At 39.4% G+C, this 23,104-nt stretch overlaps 2 protein-coding genes across 3 annotated transcripts; both read left to right on the forward strand.

The window, feature by feature from the left end:
• The first annotated feature begins 7,852 nt into the window (after positions 1 to 7,852).
• LOC115737325 (probable phospholipid-transporting ATPase 4) lies at positions 7,853 to 14,357 on the forward strand. Its single transcript, XM_030669392.2, has 11 exons — positions 7,853 to 8,147; positions 8,691 to 10,711; positions 10,814 to 10,924; positions 11,569 to 11,845; positions 11,947 to 12,035; positions 12,175 to 12,262; positions 12,359 to 12,568; positions 12,714 to 12,839; positions 13,001 to 13,099; positions 13,260 to 13,451; positions 13,590 to 14,357. The coding sequence occupies exons 2-11, from the start codon at positions 8,913 to 8,915 to the stop codon at positions 14,238 to 14,240; spliced, it is 3,642 nt and encodes a 1,213-aa protein (XP_030525252.1). The 5' UTR covers positions 7,853 to 8,147; positions 8,691 to 8,912; the 3' UTR covers positions 14,241 to 14,357.
• Positions 14,358 to 16,389: 2,032 nt separating this feature from the next.
• On the forward strand, positions 16,390 to 22,037 carry LOC115737326 (casein kinase 1-like protein 2). Of its 2 annotated transcripts, XM_030669393.2 has the most exons (14): positions 16,390 to 16,614; positions 16,714 to 16,754; positions 18,205 to 18,274; positions 18,395 to 18,543; positions 18,620 to 18,715; positions 18,805 to 18,875; positions 19,435 to 19,496; positions 19,620 to 19,683; positions 19,814 to 19,898; positions 20,019 to 20,145; positions 20,292 to 20,374; positions 20,463 to 20,526; positions 20,643 to 20,785; positions 21,357 to 22,037. In XM_030669393.2, the coding sequence occupies exons 1-14, from the start codon at positions 16,539 to 16,541 to the stop codon at positions 21,645 to 21,647; spliced, it is 1,422 nt and encodes a 473-aa protein (XP_030525253.2). In that variant the 5' UTR covers positions 16,390 to 16,538; the 3' UTR covers positions 21,648 to 22,037. The 2 variants fall into 2 exon arrangements, with proteins under 2 accessions (XP_030525253.2, XP_048129987.1); XM_048274030.1 differs by lacking the exon at positions 18,620 to 18,715.
• The last annotated feature ends 1,067 nt before the right edge of the window (positions 22,038 to 23,104 follow it).

Genomic DNA, 23,104 nt, shown 5'->3' on the forward strand with positions numbered 1-23,104 from the left:
ACACCTCCGATAAATAAGATTGGGTGAAAGTAGAATCTAACCCTGAATGCCTTTCGATTGATATAAACTTGCCACAACTAGAGCGTTGGTAGAGTCTAAGAGCTAAATCCGAGACGCATATATTGAAAGCTTTGATTCCAGAGGATTGTGTTCATAAATGAGCTAAGCTTATATGTTTTGGATTAGTTTGTCCATTGTAATCGAAAATTTCTTGTGCTTTAAGCAAAATAAGAAAAGAAAATATTAGCGGATATTATTTCCATATGTATTGAAACTAAGACTTAGGGTGTGTTTGTTCGGTGGAGAAATATCATGATAAAGTAAAATATTCTCCGGGAAATCATTTTTCAGTTTTCAGGTTATGGAATTTGTTTTTCTATCTTAGGCGCACATATTTTCATTGACTACAAATGGTTTTTCGTTGAGTGATCGTCTTTAGCAAACCAAGCACGTGAAAGTTCACACAACTAATTCGCGAAAAATTCCTTCGCTGAATGTGCTTGTTTCGGAGAAAACTTAATGATTAAAAAAAAAACTTTTTCGTGAAATAATTTTTCACGAAAATGTTTTCTTCTTTTTTAGGATAGGGAATTTATTTTTCTAATTTTAAACAAGCACGCTTTCTTTGACAACAAATGGATTTCCATTGACCGGTCATTTTCAACGAATCAAACTCTTCAAAATTTAAAAAATTCATCCGCCAAAAGTTCGCTCAGTCAAACAAACACACCTTCTAACAATAATATGAGCCCTGCTCTAGATCACCTTCACAAGTGGATCATGTCTGATTTGAATCATACCCTTTTTCTCAGACTTCCTATCTAGAAGATCAGGCTTAGCCCGTGTCTCTCGCCATTTTCAGGTCATGATCAGTGATGAAGACTTGGTCCTCAGGGCCAAACCTAATTGCCCAAGAGACTCATTTAATTCCAGATAATAATGTCGTCCAACCCCCATTTCCCTTGAGCTTTTGCTTCGGTCTTGCTCAAAATGTCACCCCACCTCAAAGTTTGATGTGGGTCTCATGAGATGATGCCGTGCCACTATCTATTGCAGTCTTTGCTTTTCTCATGGACAGTACAGAGTCGACTTGACAAATCAAAATATGAAAGAGAAACGACAATCCTTTATTCTTACCGAGCTGCAACAGGCTTTCTAAAAATTTTTAGGGGAATCCTCTTTAGTATGGGAAGAACTTCAAATATATCTTGTATTCGAACTTTCAAACTCACAAGAGAATTGGTAGGGTGATGAAAATTTCGTAAGTGATAAGTTTATTTTATTGGGAAAAAAATGGTTGGATCTTAGAATGTGTAAAGAAGAAGAAGAGGCTCAAATGTATAACCAACTGAAAAACTATAGGGAAAATTGTCGAAGAAGTCCTAAACTTATTGCAATCTTGCCTTTAAGCCCAAACCTTTGAATTTTATCAATTGAGTCATAAAGATTTTCACGTTTTGAGAACTAAGTTCATTTGGCCAATTTTGATCGAAAATCGCTAACGAGCCAGCCGGCCGACGCCGACATAGTCAAAATCTAATCACATTTTAACATTTTTTTTTGAATTATTCTCTTTTTTTTTTTCTTTTCTTTTTTTTTCTTCTTTTTTTTCTTCCTTTCTTACCTCCACCAGGCTCGGGTGAGGGCCGCTCTCGCTATCCTCAAGAGAGAGATGCCCGAAGCCCGGACTAGCAAGAACAACACTCGCTTGAGGATCGCCCTCGCTAGCCTCGGGAGAGGGACGCCCAAGCCTAGGCGAGTGATGGCCGCCCTCGCCCGGGCTAGCGAGAGCAACACTTAAGGGCGACCCTCGTGTGACACCGACGACCTTCGCCGAGCTCGTCAATGGCCGGCGAAGGGAAGAAAAAAAGATAAGAAAAGAAAAGAAAAGAATAAACAAATAAATGAATCGATTTGACAAAATATTAAAATATTATTAAAAATTATTCAAGTCGGCGCCGGTCGTCCCAGGGCCCTACGTGGCACGTCGCCCACGTCATCAATTTATGGCCAAAATTTACAAATGAACTCAATTAGCAAAACATAAAAATGTGTAAGACTCAATTGATAAAATCAAAAAGGGTTAGGACTGAATCAAAGCATAACTACAATAGGTTTATGACTTTTTGGATAATTTTTTTTCGAGAAATCTAGAAACCAAACTCAAAACCTTCTATTTTGATATCACCGTGAAACGAAGGCATAAACATTGTGTTTTTACTCCAAAAATTTTAAACAGCTAAAAGGAAATGCAATACATGTTTAACGAGTCTTGATAAACAAGCGCGAGACTTTTTAAAACTACCGACATCGAATTGCAAATATGCTCTACCGCACTTTTCGGACAAGAAAGCGTCCCGTGTATCTTTATGACGTGTCTCCACTCTCTAGCGGGCGACAGTGGTCAAATCAGTCGGAGAGATGTACAACTGCTTGGGAATCACGGCGTTTTGGTTTTAACTCGTGCCAATCCGTTCGATGACAATTAACCATTGGATGATGGAGCTTGGACCGACGAAATCATACTTCGTCATCAACTAAACAGTACGATTCTCGCGTAGAGAACTATTCGAGGTCTGTATTTTATCAAGGAAAAGTATCAAAAAAATTCTTAAATATGTTATATTGATATCAATTCGATCTCAAATCTTTTCAATTAGACCAATTTAGTTATAAACTTTTGCACATTGATACCAATTCGGTTATGGCATGGCTGACTCTAACATTTTTTAATTTTTTTATTAGATTTTTTTCTTGTCCTTTTCTTTTTGCCGATGTCTGGCCACGTAGAGGCACCGAGCCTCGCCCTTGCCCGGCGAGGCCGTCCTAGCTTGGGCGAGGATCGAGCTCGCAAGATCTGGCAAGAGGGGCCTCATAGCGCTCGCCTTAACCCATGCGCTGCCCGGAGAGGCCGATCCTCGCCTACGGCCACCATAAAAAATAAATGGGAGGAGAAAGAGAAAAGGAAAAAGATAATGAAATTATAAAACACAAAAGATAAAAATTAAAAACATCCACTTCAACGCCAGTCGTGCAATGTAAAATGGCCGGTATCCATGTCGGCAATTGATTGGATAGGCTGAATTAGTACCGAATTAAAAAAAAATGTTTACGATTAAATTGGTCCAATTAAAAGGTTCATGATCAAATTCGCATCAATGCAACATGATTATCGACTTTTGGGATACGTTTTCCGGCATATTTGCTTACATCCGAAATTCAAGTAGCCACCTTTTCTTCTAGTAGTGGCCCGGGGTCCCTTAATGCCCCCGTCAATTCCGTGCTTGAAAATCTTGTGTCGGGAGGTCATCTTCGTTGCAACTTCGTCTCTTGTTCTCAAGCGATCTAGAAGGTCAAGGGAAATCGTCCAGCACGTTACGCGTGCGAACGCCCTCTATTTTCGTGGGAAAAAATTGATCGGGGATTCTGGAGAAAGACAAATAGCGCGTGATGTTTCCACGTATTGACCCCGATCTGAACAAAGGGAAGCAAAGCAATGTTCTGTGCGGAGTCAAACGGATCCATTCGACGGACCATCGAACACCCCAGCGAGGGTCGCACGTTTTCATACTTATATCACAAGCCAACTCGAGGGAGGGAAGAATTACAAAGAGAAAAAAAAAAAAAAAGTCGTAAATCCACCGTATTTATATCAATTCAGTCCTAAAACTTTTCACATTTTGATAATCGAGTTTATTTGGCCAATTTTAGTTGGTAATTGATGACATGGATCCTAACCGTTCTACGTGGCAAGATCGAATTTGATATCGAAAATTTTTTTTTATTTTTATTTATTTTTTCCTTCCTTTTTTATATTGTTGAGGTTTATTTTAAATTTTGGATTTTTCTTTCTTATCTTTTTTATATTGTTAGCAGCCGACGAGGGCTCACACGCCATTTATTTATGAATAGATTCAATTGACAAAATGCTAAAATATTTAGGACGTAATTAGCACGATTGAAAAGTTTAGAATTAAATTGGCACAAATACGATGAGTTAGTGACTTTTTTTTTTATGTAATTATTACGATATTTTATTTATGTTTGCTAACATAATCGTCTGTGGGTCATTTGATGCCTTAGACAAAGCAATGACGTACTAAGATTGGATGACATCTTTAGCATTTCTCATTTTTTCAGTTAACCTATCTTTTGTTGAGGTCATGCAAACTTCGAGGTTAAGGAAGAAGAAAGGGATTGTTATATATATACACTTCAAAGTTTAAAGATGGAAATCGGAGTTAACCCATCGAAAGCTCAAATCACCACATTCATAGATATCTATTTATGATCTTATCTATCAAGATCGTGATCTTGACCTATCATTTGTTCGATTTGGTCGATATATATATATATATACATATATTTTTTTCAAACATTTTCCCCCCTTTAAAAGCCGCCTTCAGAATTTCAAAGTTTAAAATAAAGACAAGCACGAATGGGAGACGTTGGACTTGGACCCCAAGAGACGGAAACTTCCAATATGGAAATTCCTAAAACGTTTCGATATTCTTTTAATCACCTAGATTTTAAAGAAAAATTCCGAAACAAATTGCAATCGCAATTAGCTAAACGGGGCATTTCACAAACATCTCGAAAACTGCAAGTGTGACTATTTCGAAGAAAATTGTTAAAAAAGTCATAAACTTTTTGCTATTTTACCAATTTAGTCCTAAATATTTTAATTTTATCAATTCAATCCTAAACTTTTTTTTTTGTCGATTTAATCCTAAACTTTTTGTATTTATGCAAATTCAATCTATCCGGCCAACTTTGACGAGCTAACGCCGACGTGGATGTTGGTCCGCTCCGAGGTGAACGTCGGCATTGACGTGGATAAATTTTAATAATTTAATATTTTTTCAAATTTTTTATCTTTATCTTTTCTGTTTTTTTCCTTTTACTTTCTCTTTCTTCTACCTCCATTTGCACTGAACTTGTGTCCCTGCAGTAAACGATGAAACTCAAGAACAGAACGTGGAAGAAGAAGAAAGACCACGTCGCCGCCGCCGTCGCCGCCGCTGACCAACCCGACCAACTTCGATGGCCACTGCTGGCGGTAACCGGCCAGAGGCTAAGGCTGGCAAGCCTCGAGCAAAGCTCGCCCCTGCTGGCCACTAGAGGGGCGAGCCTTGCCGGCACTAGACGTGGTCTTTTTCTTCCACCACGTTTTGTTCTCGAGTTTCATCGTTTGCTGCAGGGACACGAGTTCAGTGCAAACGGAGGAACAAGAAATAGAAAGTAAAAGGAAAGAACCAGAAAAGAAAAGAAAAAATAAAAAAAGATTTAAAAAATATTATTAAAAATTATCCACGTCGGTTTCGGCATCCACGTTAACGTCGATCGGCTCAAAATTGACCGGATGGACTGAATTAATACAAATATAAAAGGTTTAAGATTGAATCTGCACACAAAAAAGGTTTGCGAATGAATTGGCACAAATATAAAAATTTTAGGACTGAATTGATAAAATTAAAAGGTTTATGACTGAATTGACAAAATTATAAAAGATTTTTTTGATAATTTGTCCAACTATTTCGAAAAGTTACGTCCTCATGGCGATTTCTCGAGGTCTTGTCCCGATAAATTTCAAGCATCACAGTTCCAACAAAACAATTGTAAAAAATGAGGACCTTTCGGTTTCAATCGTCGAAAATAAGTCAAGACCGTATTATTTACCGAAAAGGGCGTCATATTGCCGCCTTTTCCAACCACTTGCCTAGACAAATACTAAAGTTTTTAAAACAGGTTTTAGGTAAGAGGGCACAAGGGAAGTGTGTCCCCGTTACTAACATCCATTTTGTTTTTTTTAATGAATGTTTTGGAACAAGTCATTATTGCTCTTCAATAAAATCGAAAAGAGAAGAAGATCAAGCAAGGCATTTATGTCCTTTGGGGATCAGATCGATCAACGTCGGACGCGTTTGACATCTTCTTGATTCTTGTAATCGAAGCCGTCTACAAGAACACGCTCTTAATACATAAGATTAACCAAATTGAAAGCCACACGAGCCCCCCCAAAAAAAAAAAAAAAAAAAACAAAAAGTCAAATTGAAAAAGCCACCAAGAAACAGTCCAAATTCCTGGGCGGGATCGCGCCTCGTAAAACCAGATTCTTAAAGGGTTCCTCGGATTCAGTGTATTAATGAAATATTATTCTAAGCAAATTAATTATCATTAATGCTAAACCCAAAATAAATATAAAAAAAAAATAGCATAACCAACCCTCCTAGAGAACCGCCTATCCGGCGAGTCTTGCCATACAGCTGCCAGTTGAGAAAACCTTAATACATAGGTTTGTTTATCCCTCGAAAAATGAATAATTTGAAAAATATTTTTTTGAAAACGATCGGTTGTATTCTCTTGAATTAATAAATAAATTAAAAAAATATTTTTATCATTGGTAATAATTTATTTCTATAAATTTTTGTGGACGATAAAATTACTTTTCGTTTATTCATTTTTATAAGCGATATAAAGAATCATATTTAAGAAATTATTTTTTTTTTTCATGAGGCAAACACAATCTTAATATAATAATACTAGGATATATTCGAAAGTTAATGAAGGTCATCACCGGCTATTGACCATTGACATTAACAACAATTGGAGGCCGTCAAGGCTGGCCATTCCAAATGCCATGTGCCCCCTCAAAAACCCAAATTTTCTTGCTGATTTTTCCCTTCTCTCTTTTTTTTTTACCTTTTTTTTTGAAGTAATTTCAATCCAAGCCATCTGATCTGGCAAATCTTAGTTGGTGGTGGTAGATTTTTAAATTTAATTGCATGTGTTGGAGCACATGGGTTTCAATTTCAATAAAATGTATGGGATGGGTAGGCAGGCATGTATCAATCACAAATTTTACCATTTTAAAACAATCGAAAGCATAGTTAGTCTCTATTTCTTTTGCGAAAAATAAATAAAAATATATATATTTTTAAAGCCAACGGCTTGCATGACTTGAAATAAGCATTTCATTAAAATTGTGTTCATTATGGATGATAACTTATCCGAATAACCGTTCATTCATTTTGAGAAGCCATATTATCGATCATTTTCAGGAAAAAATATTTTTCAAATCATTCATTCTTCCGTGAAACGAATAGAGCCTCAATGGTCGAACTCCCATTTTTGCCTTTGCTATCGGCAAAAAGAACAAAAAGATATTGTTTCACTCTCGAACGTGTCCGGACGGGTCTATTGCAAGACCGTAATTTAGTGAAAAAGCCACAAAAAAAAATTATATATGGGAATACCACTCTCTCTTGAAAACAAGATTTGGCTTCTCCGAATAGCTGTGCCTGAGAGATGCATGAGCTCGGCATTAGCTTTGAAGAATTTCTTGCCTCGATTGATGATCCCAATCCTTTGAAACCTAATCACCCTATTATACTTTATACAGTATAGTCCCGATAAGGTGAACCCCACTTGTCATTAACACTAACTAATTATCTCATACCATGATTTTACTTTGTTTCTTTGAAATAAAAAGCCTTCCATTTTCCGTTTTTGTAGGCGGGTATTAATTCTATCTAGAAGAAGTACTTGGAAAGCAGGCGCGGTCCATTGGACTTGGGTCGATGCCACGTGGCCCTGTGGGGCCCAGGACGTACATTCAGGGGTAGGCTTTGGCTAGCTTCTCCTAAATTTCTTTTCCCGTTTGAGCGTGTATTTTTCGGACTAGATGGTGAATATACGTTGTTTCCCCTTTTTTTTTTTTTTGGTGTTTACTCGGTCTACAATTGGGTGCTGCCGCTGGACAGGTCATCTTGGAGACGAACGATGAACAGATTTGACAAAAAAAGAGAGAAAAAGAAAAGGAAAGAGGAGAGAGAGAGGGGTCCGGTGGTGAAAGAAAAGTCCTCCTCCTCCTGTTTGATGAAATAAAAACTCAAGAAGCCATTGTTGAATGTGTTTTGAAACTCCGTCTTGAGGTTGACGGACATAAAAGCACGCAGAGAGAGAGAAGCCCCCCCCGGGAATTCCTGCGGTCTGTCTTCTGCTAGCAGCTCCGTCGGAGACAGGGGCCATCTCTCTCTCTCTCTCCTTGATCTGCAATTAAAAGGAGGCTTCTTTGTCTCTCTTAATTCTTGATTCGCAAGTGGGTCTTTGTCGAATTGCTCCGAAGACGAGAAGGGCGATTTCAGGTACCCTTTTGAAATGTTTTTCTTGGGTTGGGACGTTGTGTTTGCATTTCCTTTGTGGGTCGATTTGTCTTGTCATGAAGAAGCAGCATTTTCCACCCTTCTTGTGAAGCTCATGCCTATGGTTCTAGCTGGGCATTGTCTGAGTTTTGGTGGTTCTGAATTCCGCTTGGGGACTCTTTCGAGAATTGAATTCTTGAGCTGATTCGCCGCATCTGTTATATGCTTTTGGCTATCAATTAAAGCTGCTTCTCTTGTCCTTCAAGTATAAAATGTCATCTGTCAGAGATGTAGGCATTGAAAAAGGGACTCTTTTAGTTCCTGATATCTCGTAGTTTAGATAAGTGCAGTGCAGTTAAGCATACAAAAGGTATTGAATGAAGTTTTGAATGTGATCCGTATTCACTCTGCGGTTTTTGAAACGAAATATTCTTCTTAAAATTAACCACATTCAATTCTTTAGGATTTTGTTGTTTCTTGTGCAATTTGTGTATAGCTTATTTAGTTTGGTGAATTGATACATATCTGTTCTGTGTATCTCATCAGGCTGTGGAAAGGTGTTGTGCATCAGTGACCCCATTGTAGTGATTGCTGAAGTGAAAGGAGTTTAAAAGGTTAGCTCTTGGTTATCATTGGGTGGAGGTAGAAAAATGACCTGGAAACCATTACAAGAAGCACAGCTATGCTCCTTGCTGGAGTCAAGATTTAGTTCTTATGTTTAGAGGATTATATATCGGATCCCATAATCTTGTGCTGAAGTGAAGAGAGATGACTCGAGGTAGGATAAGGGCAAGGATCCGCCAGAGCAACCTTTATACCTTCGGATGCGTCCGTCCCAACACTACCGAGACTCAGAACCCGCAGTCATTACAAGGCCCAGGCTATTCTCGCATTGTACATTGCAACGAGCCCCATGTGCACAAAAAGAAACCTCTGAAATACTGCTCGAATTACATATCAACCACAAGGTATAATGTCGTTACATTTTTGCCCAAAGCATTTTTCGAGCAATTTAGGAGGGTAGCGAATATTTACTTCCTTGTGGCTGCAATATGCTCTCTTTTTTCTTTTTCCCCGTTCACCCCATTGAGCATGATTGCCCCGTTGGCATTTGTTCTTGGGGTTAGTATGGCGAAGGAGGCTGTAGAAGATTGGCATAGGTTCATTCAGGATATGAAGGTTAATAACAGAAAAGCTAGTGTCCATAAAGGAGATGGAGTCTTTGGTTATAAACAGTGGCGGAATATTGGTGTAGGGGATGTCGTGAAAGTTGAGAAAGATCAATTTTTCCCTGCAGACTTGCTTCTGCTATCATCCAGTTACGAGGACGGTCTCTGCTATGTTGAAACCATGAATTTGGATGGTGAAACAAATTTGAAAGTAAAAAGATCGTTGGAGGCGACTTTGCCTTTGGATAGTGATGAAAGTTTCAAGGACTTTACTGGGATGATCAGGTGTGAAGACCCGAATCCCAGTCTTTATACCTTTGTGGGAAATTTTGACTATGACAGGCAGATTTATCCACTGGATCCTAATCAGATACTCCTCAGAGATTCCAAGCTCAGGAATACAGCTTATGTTTATGGAGTGGCTATTTTTACTGGTCATGATAGTAAGGTGATGCAAAATGCGACAGAATCGCCTTCCAAAAGGAGCACAATAGAGAGGAAAATGGACCGCATCATATATGTTCTTCTTGCTGCTCTACTCGGTATCTCATTGATCAGTTCTATAGGATTCTTTGTGCAGACAAAGTACCAAATGCCCGACTGGTGGTACTTGCAGCCCGAGAACCCTATGTCCTGTTATGATCCGAAGAAAGCAGTGGCATCGGGCTTATGCCATTTTGTCACTGCTCTGATGCTGTATGGGTACTTGATACCCATCTCTCTGTACGTATCCATCGAGATGGTTAAGTTTTTGCAGGCAATTTTTATTAATGGGGACCTGGATATGTATGATGAACAGAGCGGGGTTCATGCTCATGCAAGGACCTCAAATTTGAATGAGGAGTTGGGCCAGGTGGACACGATCCTCTCTGATAAAACCGGAACGTTGACATGTAATCAGATGGATTTTCTCAAGTGTTCCATTGCAGGTACTGCATATGGTGCTGGATCCAGTGAGGTTGAGCTTGCTGCTGCAAAGCAAATGGCCATTGACCTTGAGGAGCAGGACCCTGAGATTTCCAGCACCTTCACTGTGCGGGACAACAGAAACCAGTTTGGGGCATCGGAGATTGAACTAGAGACAGTCGTTACTTCTATGTCTGGAAAGCGTAAGAAATGCGCCATAAAGGGCTTTAGTTTTGATGACAGCCGTTTGATGGAGGGAAACTGGATGAAAGAACCAAAGCCAGATATGATTCTGCTGTTCTTCCGGATACTAGCACTATGCCACACTGCGATTCCCGAGGTAAATGAAGAGACAGGTGAAATCACGTACGAAGCTGAGTCCCCTGATGAAATAGCATTTCTGGTTTCTGCTAAAGAATTTGGATTTGAGTTTTGCAAAAGAACTCAAACAAGCGTATTTGTCCGTGAAAAATATCCTTCTCCAGTTGAAAGGCAAGGAACTTGCACAGAAGTATTTTCTGCCCCTATATTCTTCTTTGGTAACATTAATCTGACTGTCCTTGTCTTATGGTATGATTTTTGGATGTTTTCCAGGGAATATAAAATTCTGAACCTGTTGGATTTTACCAGCAAAAGAAAGCGGATGTCTGTGATAGTGCGGGATGAGGAAGGGCAAATTCTTCTTCTGTGCAAAGGTGCTGACAGGTTGGTCTTATGATAGCACTTCATATGTCGCATCAACATTTTCAGTTTCATTATCTCATGAGAAAGCGAGTTACCTCGATTCTCTTTCAGGTGCTCTCGGGGACATGAATTTTTATATAGGAGATGTCATACTCTGTCGTGATGACCATTTTTCTTAGACTATAGTCATTGCAACATTACAGTTTCAATTTTAATCAGTTTTTGTAGGGTTTCTTTGCATGTGATGAGCTTTGCTCATTGCCTTTTTTCCTTTTTTTCACTTATCATGGGGGCAATCAGTTAACCTTGCTATGAATGAGTACTTTGAAAACTGATGGTTAAATTTAAAAGTTTCTTCATGTTTTTCTAGCTTCTATTTTTGTACTACTGTGGATTAGGGTATACAAACAGATTTATTTGAAAGAAAGAGCTGTAAGTTAAAAGCTGATTTTGAAATAAGCATTCTCTTCCAAGAGCGGTTACCTGGAGGGTGGCACCACCATGGTGTCTCTTCTCACTTTTCTTTGAAGAACATCATCTGTGAACACTAGCACGGAATCCAGCCATCCCATCTTCATGCTCCTACTACTTTCTCTATTTAAAGTATAGATGGAGTTATGTGGCATCTCTTTGGACCCGAAGGTTAACTTTCATTCATCGTGCAGTATCATTTTCGATCGGTTGGCAAAGAACGGAAGAGTATATGAGGAAGCCACTAGCAAACATCTGAATGAATATGGTGAAAATGGGTTACGTACGCTAGCACTTGCTTATAGAAAGCTTGGAGAGTCAGAGTATTCTGCTTGGAATGACGAGTTTGTCAAAGCAAGGACTTCTATTGGAGCAGACAGAGATGCCATGCTTGAAAGGGTGTCTGAATTGATGGAAAAGGATTTGGTTCTTGTGGGTGCCACTGCTGTGGAGGACAAATTGCAGAAAGGGGTAAAATAAAAGAATCGTTCTCTTGAGTTTATTTACTCACATACACCATTTAGTTATTTCATCTGAACTTGAAGGTGATATCTACTGTTTTTCCCCTATAGGTGCCCCAGTGCATTGACAAACTTGCCCAAGCTGGTCTTAAGCTGTGGGTTCTCACCGGAGATAAGATGGAAACTGCAATCAACATAGGGTATGATGGTTGTAGCAAAAAGAAAGCTTTCCCAATACCTCTTATTTCAAGTAGAGATAATCAAGAAATTAATTTCTCGTTGGAAGTTTGGCAGAATAGGAAACCCGATGGTTTTTCTAATCCATTGTGTCTATTGCAGATTTGCTTGCAGTTTACTTAGGCCGGGGATGAAGCAGATCTGTGTAACAGCAACAAGTCCAGACACATTAGGGCAAGACTCGAAGAAGGTAAGGCTCTGGCCAGAGAGTTTGGACATTTTGATTTGGCATAACTGTTTCATTTGACATTTATTGCACATCGCATCATATCGTATCGCTGATCAGGCCATCAAAGAGAACATCATAATGCAAATCACCAATGCTTCACAAATGATCAAGCTAGAAAAAGATCCACATGCTGCCTTTGCACTGATAATCGATGGAAAAACTCTGACCTATGCCCTTGAAGATGACGTGAAGCATCAATTCTTAGGATTGGCAATTGACTGTTCATCGGTCATATGCTGTCGGGTCTCTCCTAAGCAGAAGGCACTGGTAACCTTCTTTTCCTCTCTCATAATTGTCGTAGTCCTGTCTACGTTGCTGAGGCATCTTCATATACATACAAGCTTGCAGTGCCTGTGGGTAAAACTTAAACGGAATTTTGTACTTATATTAGTAAGTCTGAACCTGACTCCAGGTGACGAGGTTAGTGAAGGAAGGAACCGGCAAGACTACATTAGCAATCGGTGATGGAGCGAATGATGTTGGCATGATTCAAGAAGCTGATATCGGCATTGGCATCAGTGGGGTGGAAGGTATGCAGGTTAGTGCCTCTTTTCCTATCTCCTTGTTAGAGCTATCATCGTGCCATCCCTGATGATTGGGGTGTGTTGGACATATGTCTTTTGATGGTTAACATTATAGAGCATCTCCTGCTTTTGACTACGAATCTTGTTAATAATTTGAGATCATTACTGTTTGCAGGCTGTGATGGCTAGTGATTTTTCGATAGCCCAGTTTCGGTTTTTGGAGAAACTCCTAGTGGTTCATGGACACTGGTGCTACAAAAGAATAGCCCAGATGGTAATTTTGCATCTCCCTCATTGACTTTATATTTTATCCTACTTTCTCGATTTATGCTGAGCAAGCATCCAAGTGACAACAAACTCAGGGGTCGTGTGTTCGTGTCAGACATCTGTATCTCTCCTGCCCACTGACTTTTTTATTCCCTTTTTTAATCCAGATATGTTACTTCATCTACAAGAACATAGCATTCGGTTTGACCTTCCTCTACTTCGAAGCTGTGACGGCCTTCTCTGGGCAATCGATCTATGACGACTGGTACATGATATTGTTCAATGTCTTTGTCACTTCATTGCCCGTCATTTCGTTGGGCGTATTCGAACAAGATGTTTCCGCCGAGGTTTGCTTGCAGGTAACCATTTCTTGACCACTGTAATTTTGAAAATGAACAGCAAAGAGCAATAGCTGATACCCACTTAACCTCGAGACTCTTCCATGATTGCTAATCCATGTTTCTTTCTTTCTTTCTTTTTTTCCACACTTTTTGTAGTTTCCCGCACTATATCAGCAAGGACCCAAAAATTTGTTCTTCAACTGGTATAAGATATTTGGGTGGATGACGAATGGTCTCGTTGCCTCCATCATTGTTTTCACCATCAACGTTCTCTTCTTCTACGAGCAAGCGTTTCGCTCAGGAGGCCAAATGGCCGACATGACAGCCGTGGGAACCGTGATGTTCACTTGCATCGTGTGGGTGGTGAACTGCCAGATTGCGCTCACCATGAGCCACTTCACATGGATCCAACACTTGTTCATCTGGGGAAGCATCGCATTTTGGTACCTGTTCCTCTTCATCTACGGATTGTTCTCTCCCATTTACACGGGGAACGTATACAGGATTCTCGTCGAGGTCCTTGCCCCTGCCGCGAGTTTCTGGGCAGCCACCCTCCTGGCGACGGTTACCTGTAACCTGCTTTACTTCTGTCACATATCTATCCAGAGATGTTTCTATCCCATGGATCACCACATCATCCAAGAAATCAAGTACTACAAGAAGGACGTCCGAGACCATCTCATGTGGACAAGGGAACGGTCCAAGGCCAGACAAGAAACCAAGATCGGTTTCACCGCGAGGGTGGAGGCAAAGATTAGGCTTCTGAAAGGGAGGCTGCATAAGAAGCACCTTGCCGTCGGATCGTGACAGGACTCAAAGAAGGTCTTGGTTCTAGGTTGACATGGGTACATTTTTTTCTTTCACTAGGGTTTGAGGCCATTGCAGATTTCTTTGTTGTGGCCCTTTTCTTGTTCAATTTTTTGTCCCAGAAAAAAAAATTGTATATCAGATGAAGAAGCGGGGATGATTGGATTCCCTCTTGTGCACAGATAAATCTGAAGTAGTCATAACCTCCCTGTATTGTAATCTGTGTAAAATTTTGTTGAGTGATATAGTGAAATTGCTTCTTTCTGTATCAAATCTCCACTCCTGTGCTAATTTAGGGCTTGTTTGGCAACGACTCCGATCCAAAACAGTAATTCTAATTAGAATCACATTTTCTAATTCTGTTTCTTGAATGATTTTTAGAGTATCAGAACGCGTTTGGTAATCGCATAAAATTTCCATTTCCGAGAACAAAAAGGCGGCGAGGATTTTTTTTAAAAAATTTTTAAATTTTTTTAATTTCTTTCATATTTTTTTCAAATTTTTAAATTTTTTGCATTTTTTTGAATTTTTTTTATATTTTTAAATATCCCTCCCTTTTTAAAAATGTTTAACTTTTTTTTTCTTAAATTTTAAACTTATTTTCAGATCTAATTTTAATTTTTTTTTAAGTTTAGAAGTTCTCGTGGAAGCTCACGTGGACTTAATCTTTTAAAAAAATTAAGACTTTGTTTTTTTTTATTTTGATTTTCAAAGTTGATTCTTTTTTCCAATCAACTTTTTTTTTTTAATTCTTGTTTTTCTTTAAAACCGTTTTCAGTAACAAAATTAGAATCATTTACGTTACCAAATATGTTTCTCATCTTTTTTGTTACGGAAAATAGAATTTAAGAATCATAATTGTTTTACTTTAGTTTGATCACTTCCGAGAAATGGATATTAGGGATGATTAGTTTTCGATCCGATCCGGTTTCCCTCAAGAATTGGGAATCGGATCGAAGGGATCGGTTCTCAATTTTTGGAATCGGGGATCCAACCGTCGGTTGGTCCGATCCGATTTCCGAGCGGTCCAATGGAACCGGTCGTTGTTCCTATGTGATGCATAGTATTTTGACCAATATCTAAAGATGCGTCAAACAGATAAACGATGAACGCCGCTCATTTGCCTAATTCGACACCATGTGACCAACTCATCAACAGAGGAATCATTAGCGAGCGTATTTCTCTTCGAGCACGACGTCCCGTTTTTCCATCCATCCACGACTCTGTCAAAGCCTCGGACAGAGCCAAAAGACAATCTCGGATTAAAACCTTTAGCAGAGGAAATCAATCTGATTCGTCACGCACAAGCCAAAGTCTTTTTTAGCAAGAAGCAGTCTCACTGCCATCCCAATGCAATCTTAATTCTTCCTATTCTGTGTCCAACATCTTTATAATTTCCAGAATTCGCGGGGGATTAGCAAAAGATATTGGACAGCTAATCGTGCTCTTGTTGCGACTATAGCTCTGATATTTGTCTACTTGAAACTGTGGGAGATTAGCAACTAGGGTCAGTGACAATGAGTAAGAAGTGATCGATAATTATGTCTATATTAAAAAAAATAAAAAATAGGTTAATCGTTCTGGTCCGATCTGATCATGTATCCACTAGAACTGGGAATTGGACCGCCGGTTCGAACGATTTCTGATTCAATCGGTCCATCTTTTTCACCCTTATGGATATGCAAGCAAACCGACTCATTTTTCTACTTCTAGAAAATGGTAAGCATGATCAAAATGGGATAAGTCAGTGTGGTGAAAATCAATCTCTCCATTCATGACTTACCAAGCCTAGATTAATTAAGAATTAAGAATGCAACAGCCGTAAACAGAAGGCAAACCGACCACAGATTGATTATACAAAGCTGCTTAACTATAGGAATTGTCATTTATGGGGGAAGTATCAAATTCTAGGAGGAATTTCGATGGACATGCAAGGTAATTGTATTAAGTGAAAAATAAAAATAAAAATAAAATGTCGAGCGTAGTAAAATAATATGTACTGATTAACATTTCGATGAGCAACTAAACAAGAGTCAAGACAACTAAACATATGATTAGTAACGTAATCACAATTAAAATGTCGATTAGATCAAAGATCGTCACCGTCTCGTTCGGTTCGGTATACCAACACACACACGCACTCTCTCTCTCTCTCTCTCTCTCTCTCTCTCTCTTCATCACCGGCTCAGTCGTCCCGGTTTCAATGCAATGAAGTCTCTCCTGTAGTCTCTGGATAAGAGCGCGCGTACCTAGGGTTTCTCTCCCCCTTCGCAGCAGGGCTTTGGAATTCGCTCTCCCATGGAGCCGCGCGTCGGCAACAAGTTCCGGCTCGGCCGTAAGATCGGCAGCGGATCGTTCGGAGAGATCTACCTCGGTGGACTGCTCGCTGACTGATGGCTTTTTTTTTTTTTTGCTTCGTCCGTTCTGCTTTCAGTTTGATTGTGATTGAAGTTTTTCCGTGAATTGTTTTCAGGTACTAATATTCAGACGAACGAGGAAGTCGCAATTAAGCTTGTGAGTGACTCTTCTCCCGGTTGAGTTTCGTTTTCTCCATTTTGGGCGTTTTAGTTTTCTTTAGTATAGTTGTAGTCATCGCATCGGTATTTTGTTGATTTAGAATTTTGATGTTTTTGCTTTGCCTTCTCTAAGGCGATATGGATTGTGCTTTGTTCCGTTTTATGGGTTGTTTGACTGGCATAGATGTCGTTTCACTGGCTTTCAGCAAGTCGGCGGTGCTAACTTCTATATTTTAGTACTGTGTTTCTGGTATAATACGATTGTAAGCCCGAGTAATGCATCTTTGGCGATATTTTACAATGTATGTCTCAACTTTGTCGACAAGTCAGCACACCTTGTGCATTGTTGAGCATCGACTTTTTGCCTGAAAGATTACTTAAAAGAGAAAGATAAAAGATTGATTTTTCACTTCAACCATGTATGTTTTGAATGAGTAAGATTAATTTGGGGGTTGCTAGGAACTGAGGCAATTGGAGTCTTCTTGTTTGATGACATGAAGAAGCTCTGTTACCAATCTACGAGTGTGCTAGTGTGGCTAGACCTATGCGTAGATCGTTCTTGCCAAAATGGTACATGCCATTCAGTGGAAGACCCTCTAAAGAAACAGTAGCAAGTACCCATGCAAATGATGAGAGATTTGTCTTTGGTACATGATGAGAGATTTGTCTTTGGTGAAAATTGAAATTATGAATAAAGGAGACTTAACAAGCTTCTTCAGATTTGTTTTCCTTTTCTGTTCCCGCTCGGATGATGTAGTCTGCATGCAAAGACTCGCGTTGTACATAAACTACTCTGAATTGGTATGAGAATCGAGTTTGGTTACTATGAGTAAACTCTATTGGTGCTGTGGGTCTGGGGCTCTACCAATTATGATTACATGGAGAATGCTACTGCCTTGTCTACTTGACTTAGTAGCGGAGAAGATCCTTCATGTTGGACCATTTTCTGTTGGTAGGTAGATAAAGTTAAGTTGATGACCAGTGGCAGACTGTTAAGGTTTGTGTGTTTGTAAACACTAATTGATTCAGAGTTGAAATGTTTATCAACGCAGATATTGACAAGGGCAAAAGTGACACAAATCAAAATACAACATTTCTTAAGCGTGCTCAAGAAAAATACAACGTTGTGCAGTGACACGACTTCATGCTTGTTCATAAATCGACTTTGACATGTGAACGCGAATTGCCAGCCTTTTGGGAGGGATACACCATTTCATTTTTGTGCATGTCTGTCAAAAGATAGAAGCATGGTCTCCTAAGGAAAGTGAACCATGCTTCTTGATTCTGTTGATTATTTATTTTGCAGTGCATGCACCATTTTGAATTGATTGTGCCTTTACTCTGTACTTGAACATTATTTAAAGATGCTTTTGAATTCTGAAGCACATGTTTTGCGCTATCCATGATGGTAAATGCTGATTTAGTTTTATATAATACCACTTGTTTAGGAAACTGTCAAGACAAAGCATCCTCAGTTGATGTATGAATCAAAGTTATATAAAATACTTCAGGGAGCAAGTAAGACCTCTCTTCCGCCCAACTTATGGTGCTTCTTTTTCTGATTCAACTGTGCGTGCTTATTGTCTTTGCTGATATTTATCATTATGCCATTGTTTTGCATGTACTTATCCTTGGCAGCTGGTATTCCAAATGTAAGATGGTTTGGTATTGAAGGCGACTACAATGTACTCGTGATGGATTTACTGGGACCAAGTCTGGAAGATTTATTTAACTTTTGCAGCAGGAAATTCTCCCTTAAGACTGTTCTCATGCTCGCAGATCAAATGGTAGGTTTCTTTATGCTCATGGTTCTTTGTTTACTCCACCTCTTATCATTTTATAGAACTTTTATGTTCTTTACAGATGAATCGTATTGAATTTGTTCATTCTAAATCATTTCTTCATCGAGATATTAAGCCAGACAATTTCCTGATGGGCTTGGGTAGACGTGCAAATCAGGTGGCTTTCAGCAACTCCTTTTTCGTTTGACTTGGTATCTGCATATAAAAGGGCTTGATTTTGATGCGTTCTTGCCTGCTTGAATACAGGTTTACATTATTGATTTTGGTCTTGCAAAGAAATACAGGGACTCCTCAACTCATCAACATATCCCCTACAGGTTGGTTTATTTTACATTTAGAAAGGATTTTTTGGTTAGATGCATGGAATTGGCTAAGCATTTTCTTCGAACAAATATAGAACCCGAATGGATGGTTTTATGTCTACTACCAGTTCTTCCTCCTAAGCTATGACCCATCATTCAGAAAACTGTTGGTACTTTAATGTCTTTGGGATTTGATAGTTTCTACCCCATTTTAAGGGTGGATGAGCGCCTTTGCTACTTTAGCAGTGCTAACGTTGCTGCTCTCGTATTCGCTAGCTTCTAATCTCTCCTTGTAATTGCTCATTATTCATTAGGATGGGATTGTGGTTGATAAGTTCCTCCTATTATTTTCTGTTTCATTTATTTGTCTTTTGCAATAGAAGCATGCATGTTCTGCTGGTCAGCATAATTCCTCTGGTTTGATGTGTTTGCAAAACCTGCGTTGTGAAGATGTAATTTGTTACCTTCCAGCCTTTTTGTCTACAGATTTCAATTATTTTGATATATGTTTCACTAGTTACATGCTTTTTTTTTTTTTGGGATATTTCCATGCCGATGCCGATATGGATGACAGAGAAAACAAGAATTTAACAGGAACAGCCAGATATGCTAGCATGAATACTCACCTCGGGATTGGTATGCTTAAGCCTATTTCTTCTATCATCTCATGTTACCCTCATAACATGACTGTCAAATGGCTCCAGTCTTTAGCTTCATTGCCCGCAGAAAAACTGACTATATTTTGCCTGATATTGCCAGAGCAAAGCCGTAGAGATGATTTAGAATCACTTGGATATGTTTTGATGTACTTTCTAAGAGGAAGGTAAAACTCTTGCCGACTCCTTTCCTCATTCCATCCTCTACGCCCTCCACACCCCCTCCCCCAAGACCCCTCTCCAACACTTTTCTTTTGTCTTTTTTTCTTTCTCATTTAAGTTTTTGCTTTTCTCTAGCCTACCCTGGCAGGGATTGAAAGCTGGGACAAAGAAGCAGAAATATGAGAAAATCAGTGAAAAGAAAGTTTCGACTTCTATTGAGGTGATCGCTACCTTTTAAAGTTAATTTGATTTGTAGCTAATAGATATTTATTTCTCTTTCGAACTATTCAATGACATTAAGATAGTCTTCGAAAATTGATATGCGTTCTTGTTTTTCCAGGCATTATGCCGGGGTTATCCTTCAGAGTTTGCATCATACTTCCATTACTGTCGGTCATTGCGATTTGATGATAGACCAGATTATGCTTATCTAAAGAGACTGTTCCGTGATCTCTTCATCCGCGAAGGTTCAAATTTAATCAGCTCATTGTTATCGGTAGTGATAGCATGTTAAGTTGTTTGAGAATGCAGTTCTGCCCCGTGTTAGATTGTTCCCCTTTTTTCTTGAGTGTTTTACCATCAAATTGGCATTGAAAGTATTTTGTTGCTCTAGGTTTTCAGTTTGACTATGTCTTTGATTGGACCATTTTGAAGTATCAGCAATCTCAGATTGCCACTCCTCCTTCCCGTGCTTTGGTGAGAATCATATTCCTCATGGAATTTTGTTGCCCTTGGTTGGTCAGATTCATTGGATTCTTATGCTATATTACATTCTTATGAACAGGGCAATGGGGCTGGTCCAAGTTCTGGTGTACCTCCAGCTGTTAATAACACAGAGAGGCAATCAGGTGATCCTCCCTTCCTTCATGACATAACTTGCCCCATACATGGAATTTTGGAGCAGTCATTAGCACATTGCAAAAATGTCCACTAATTTGATATTGCTTTTAATGTTCCAATGAAGGCGGTGAAAATGGTAGATCTGCTGCATGGTCTCTGGGAGATCCATCTCGTCGGAGGCACTCTGGACCAATTGTTACTTCTGGAAGTTTATCAAAGCCAAAGAATCCACTTACAAATGATTCTATCGCATCTAAAGAAGCTCTGGTGAGTCACTCATATTGACAACTAAGGAAATATGCCCCAAAATATTGTTATGGTTGTTGGCTGTTTTTAGTGTTGTAGTAGGCCTTCAATTGTATTCCATATGTTTGGTCATCGTCACTTGAAATAATTCTATCTGAATCCAGCTGTCGTGAATGATGCCACTGAGAATAATACTGTGATGAGCTTGGTGGGATTACCTGATTGTGCCTTGTCAGGTCATAAGACAAGTGGTTAGTTGCTGTGATTATATAATCATGTCCTCTGTAGCGACACCATTTTATCTGTTTAATTACCAAACTTATGTATCCAACTGATAAATTGCCTTTGAGTTTTGAGTACCGAACCCAAACTATGCAGTTCCAGCATCTGCTTGGAGATTTTTCTACTAAAATTTTGTAGGGAACATGTTGCACACTTTTACTTTGCTAGGTGGAAAAGTGCAGGTCCACTGTGATAATTGGTTTTTCAATCTTAATGCATGTTGCTTGGTCTCTGTTTCTCATGTGCATAATATAATGGATGATTAGTTTCTCTTTGTTAATGAGACATATATTCTCTTCAATGTATGCAGTTATCTAGTTCAAATATTGTGAGGTCAAGCGGTTCATCAAGGAGGCCTGCAGTTTCTGGCGGTCGGGATGCTGGGGTTCTTGGGACTGAGTTGGATGCCTCTCACCGTCGTACCACAGATGTAAGCCCAGGAGTTAATCATAAATTTTCCAGTGCCCAAAGGAATTCGCCTGTTGGATCATCAGAGCAGAAACAGGCTTCAAGTAGAAATGCCTCGAACATAAACAATTTTGAGACCACTCTGAGAGGGTTAGAGAACTTGCATTTCAACAAGGAGAAGTTGCAGTATTAGTGAGGTTGAAGCTCGAATCACCACCCCGTTGTAAATTCGTTCATGGTATAATATTCATGCACTGAGTTTGTGAAGTCTGTTTTATCCTGCTGGGGGGGTTCTAACTGTAGCTACACAATAAAGATTATGCTCTAAGTGAATCCCTTGATTAACCCAGCTTGGTCTGTAAGAGCTTCTACCATTCCAGCTCAGTTGTATTACATGGTTAACAGTTTTTTAACCTCTGCTTGAATCATGGTGTGAGGAGTGTCATAATGTCCGGGTTTAAACCGTTTGTACACGTTCCTTCACATTATCAAGACGAAGAGCGTGTCATGCTCTGTCAGGAAGCTGATAGGAATTTATGACATTACTTTTGGAATTGACCTTTATTTGTCTGGAGGTTGCTCATACTGTTATAATAGCAATCCCTTTTTCATGCCTGCCTAACTGAACTTTTGCGTCTAATTGACGTTTCTTGTCCGGCTGGGTTAGATTTCAAATGCTGGGTTAGATTTCACGTACAGTGGTGGCTGAGTGCTTAATGATTTTCGTTAATATCATGGAGTAGTAGAGTAGATTTACCTTAATCCATGAGGAACGCTCTCTCTCTCTCTCTCTCTCTCTCACACACACACACACACACACACACGCACGAGGATTCAGGTTGGGTCAATCGTCAAAAAGCTAACCCAGCATTTGAAAAGGGAACCTGCCGAGGTGGACGTCTGGTACTCCATTTTGAGGAAGTGGCTTATTCACTTCACTTGACAAGGGGAGGACGAGTACTGCCAAACTTGACTCGACTTGCATATTCGGTTCTCAAAACTTGACTCTAGCTCAATTGAGTTTATCCAGCTCGAGCTTGATTCGATAAGAAAGTGGAGATGCTCGAGCTCTATATGAGTTTGACTCAAATGCAATCAATTTATAAATAAAAGACACTCGAGTTTGAGCTCGAGATTATGTAATCTTGCAATTACTGAATATTTGTTGAGAAGGAAGGAAAACTCAATCAGGGTCGTGAGTTAGGAGGAGCTAGTTTTGACAAGATCTAGTTTGACTTGACAAGATACCTAAATGGTTCGAACTCGAAGAAGTGAGGTGAGTCGATCCCAAGTAGTCATCGAGCCGAGCTCAAGCTATATGCGACTGAGTAGCACTTGGTTTCACCCATGGGGAAAGGGGAATCTTAAAATGTGGTTTCTATAAATATATGGTCATGGGTTGTCCACATTTTCATCTGATCTTAAATGCAGACTAGGTCTCCTCTCCATCTCCATCTCCGGCTCCTAGCTCCATTAGTCTAGTAGTCGCGATGTTGTTGTGTGAGTACTTGCCAATGGACGAAGTGACGGAATGTCACTTTTGCTCACACGTTGGGTTCAGGGGAGAAAAACCAAGAGTAATGCAAGTTATATGCAAAGATCAGTTTGCAAAATTGATTTATTAAATGATCCGACAAACTGCAAGATGAT

This window comes from Rhodamnia argentea, chromosome 2, assembly GCF_020921035.1.
Source record: "Rhodamnia argentea isolate NSW1041297 chromosome 2, ASM2092103v1, whole genome shotgun sequence".
NCBI lineage: Eukaryota > Viridiplantae > Streptophyta > Magnoliopsida > Myrtales > Myrtaceae > Rhodamnia > Rhodamnia argentea.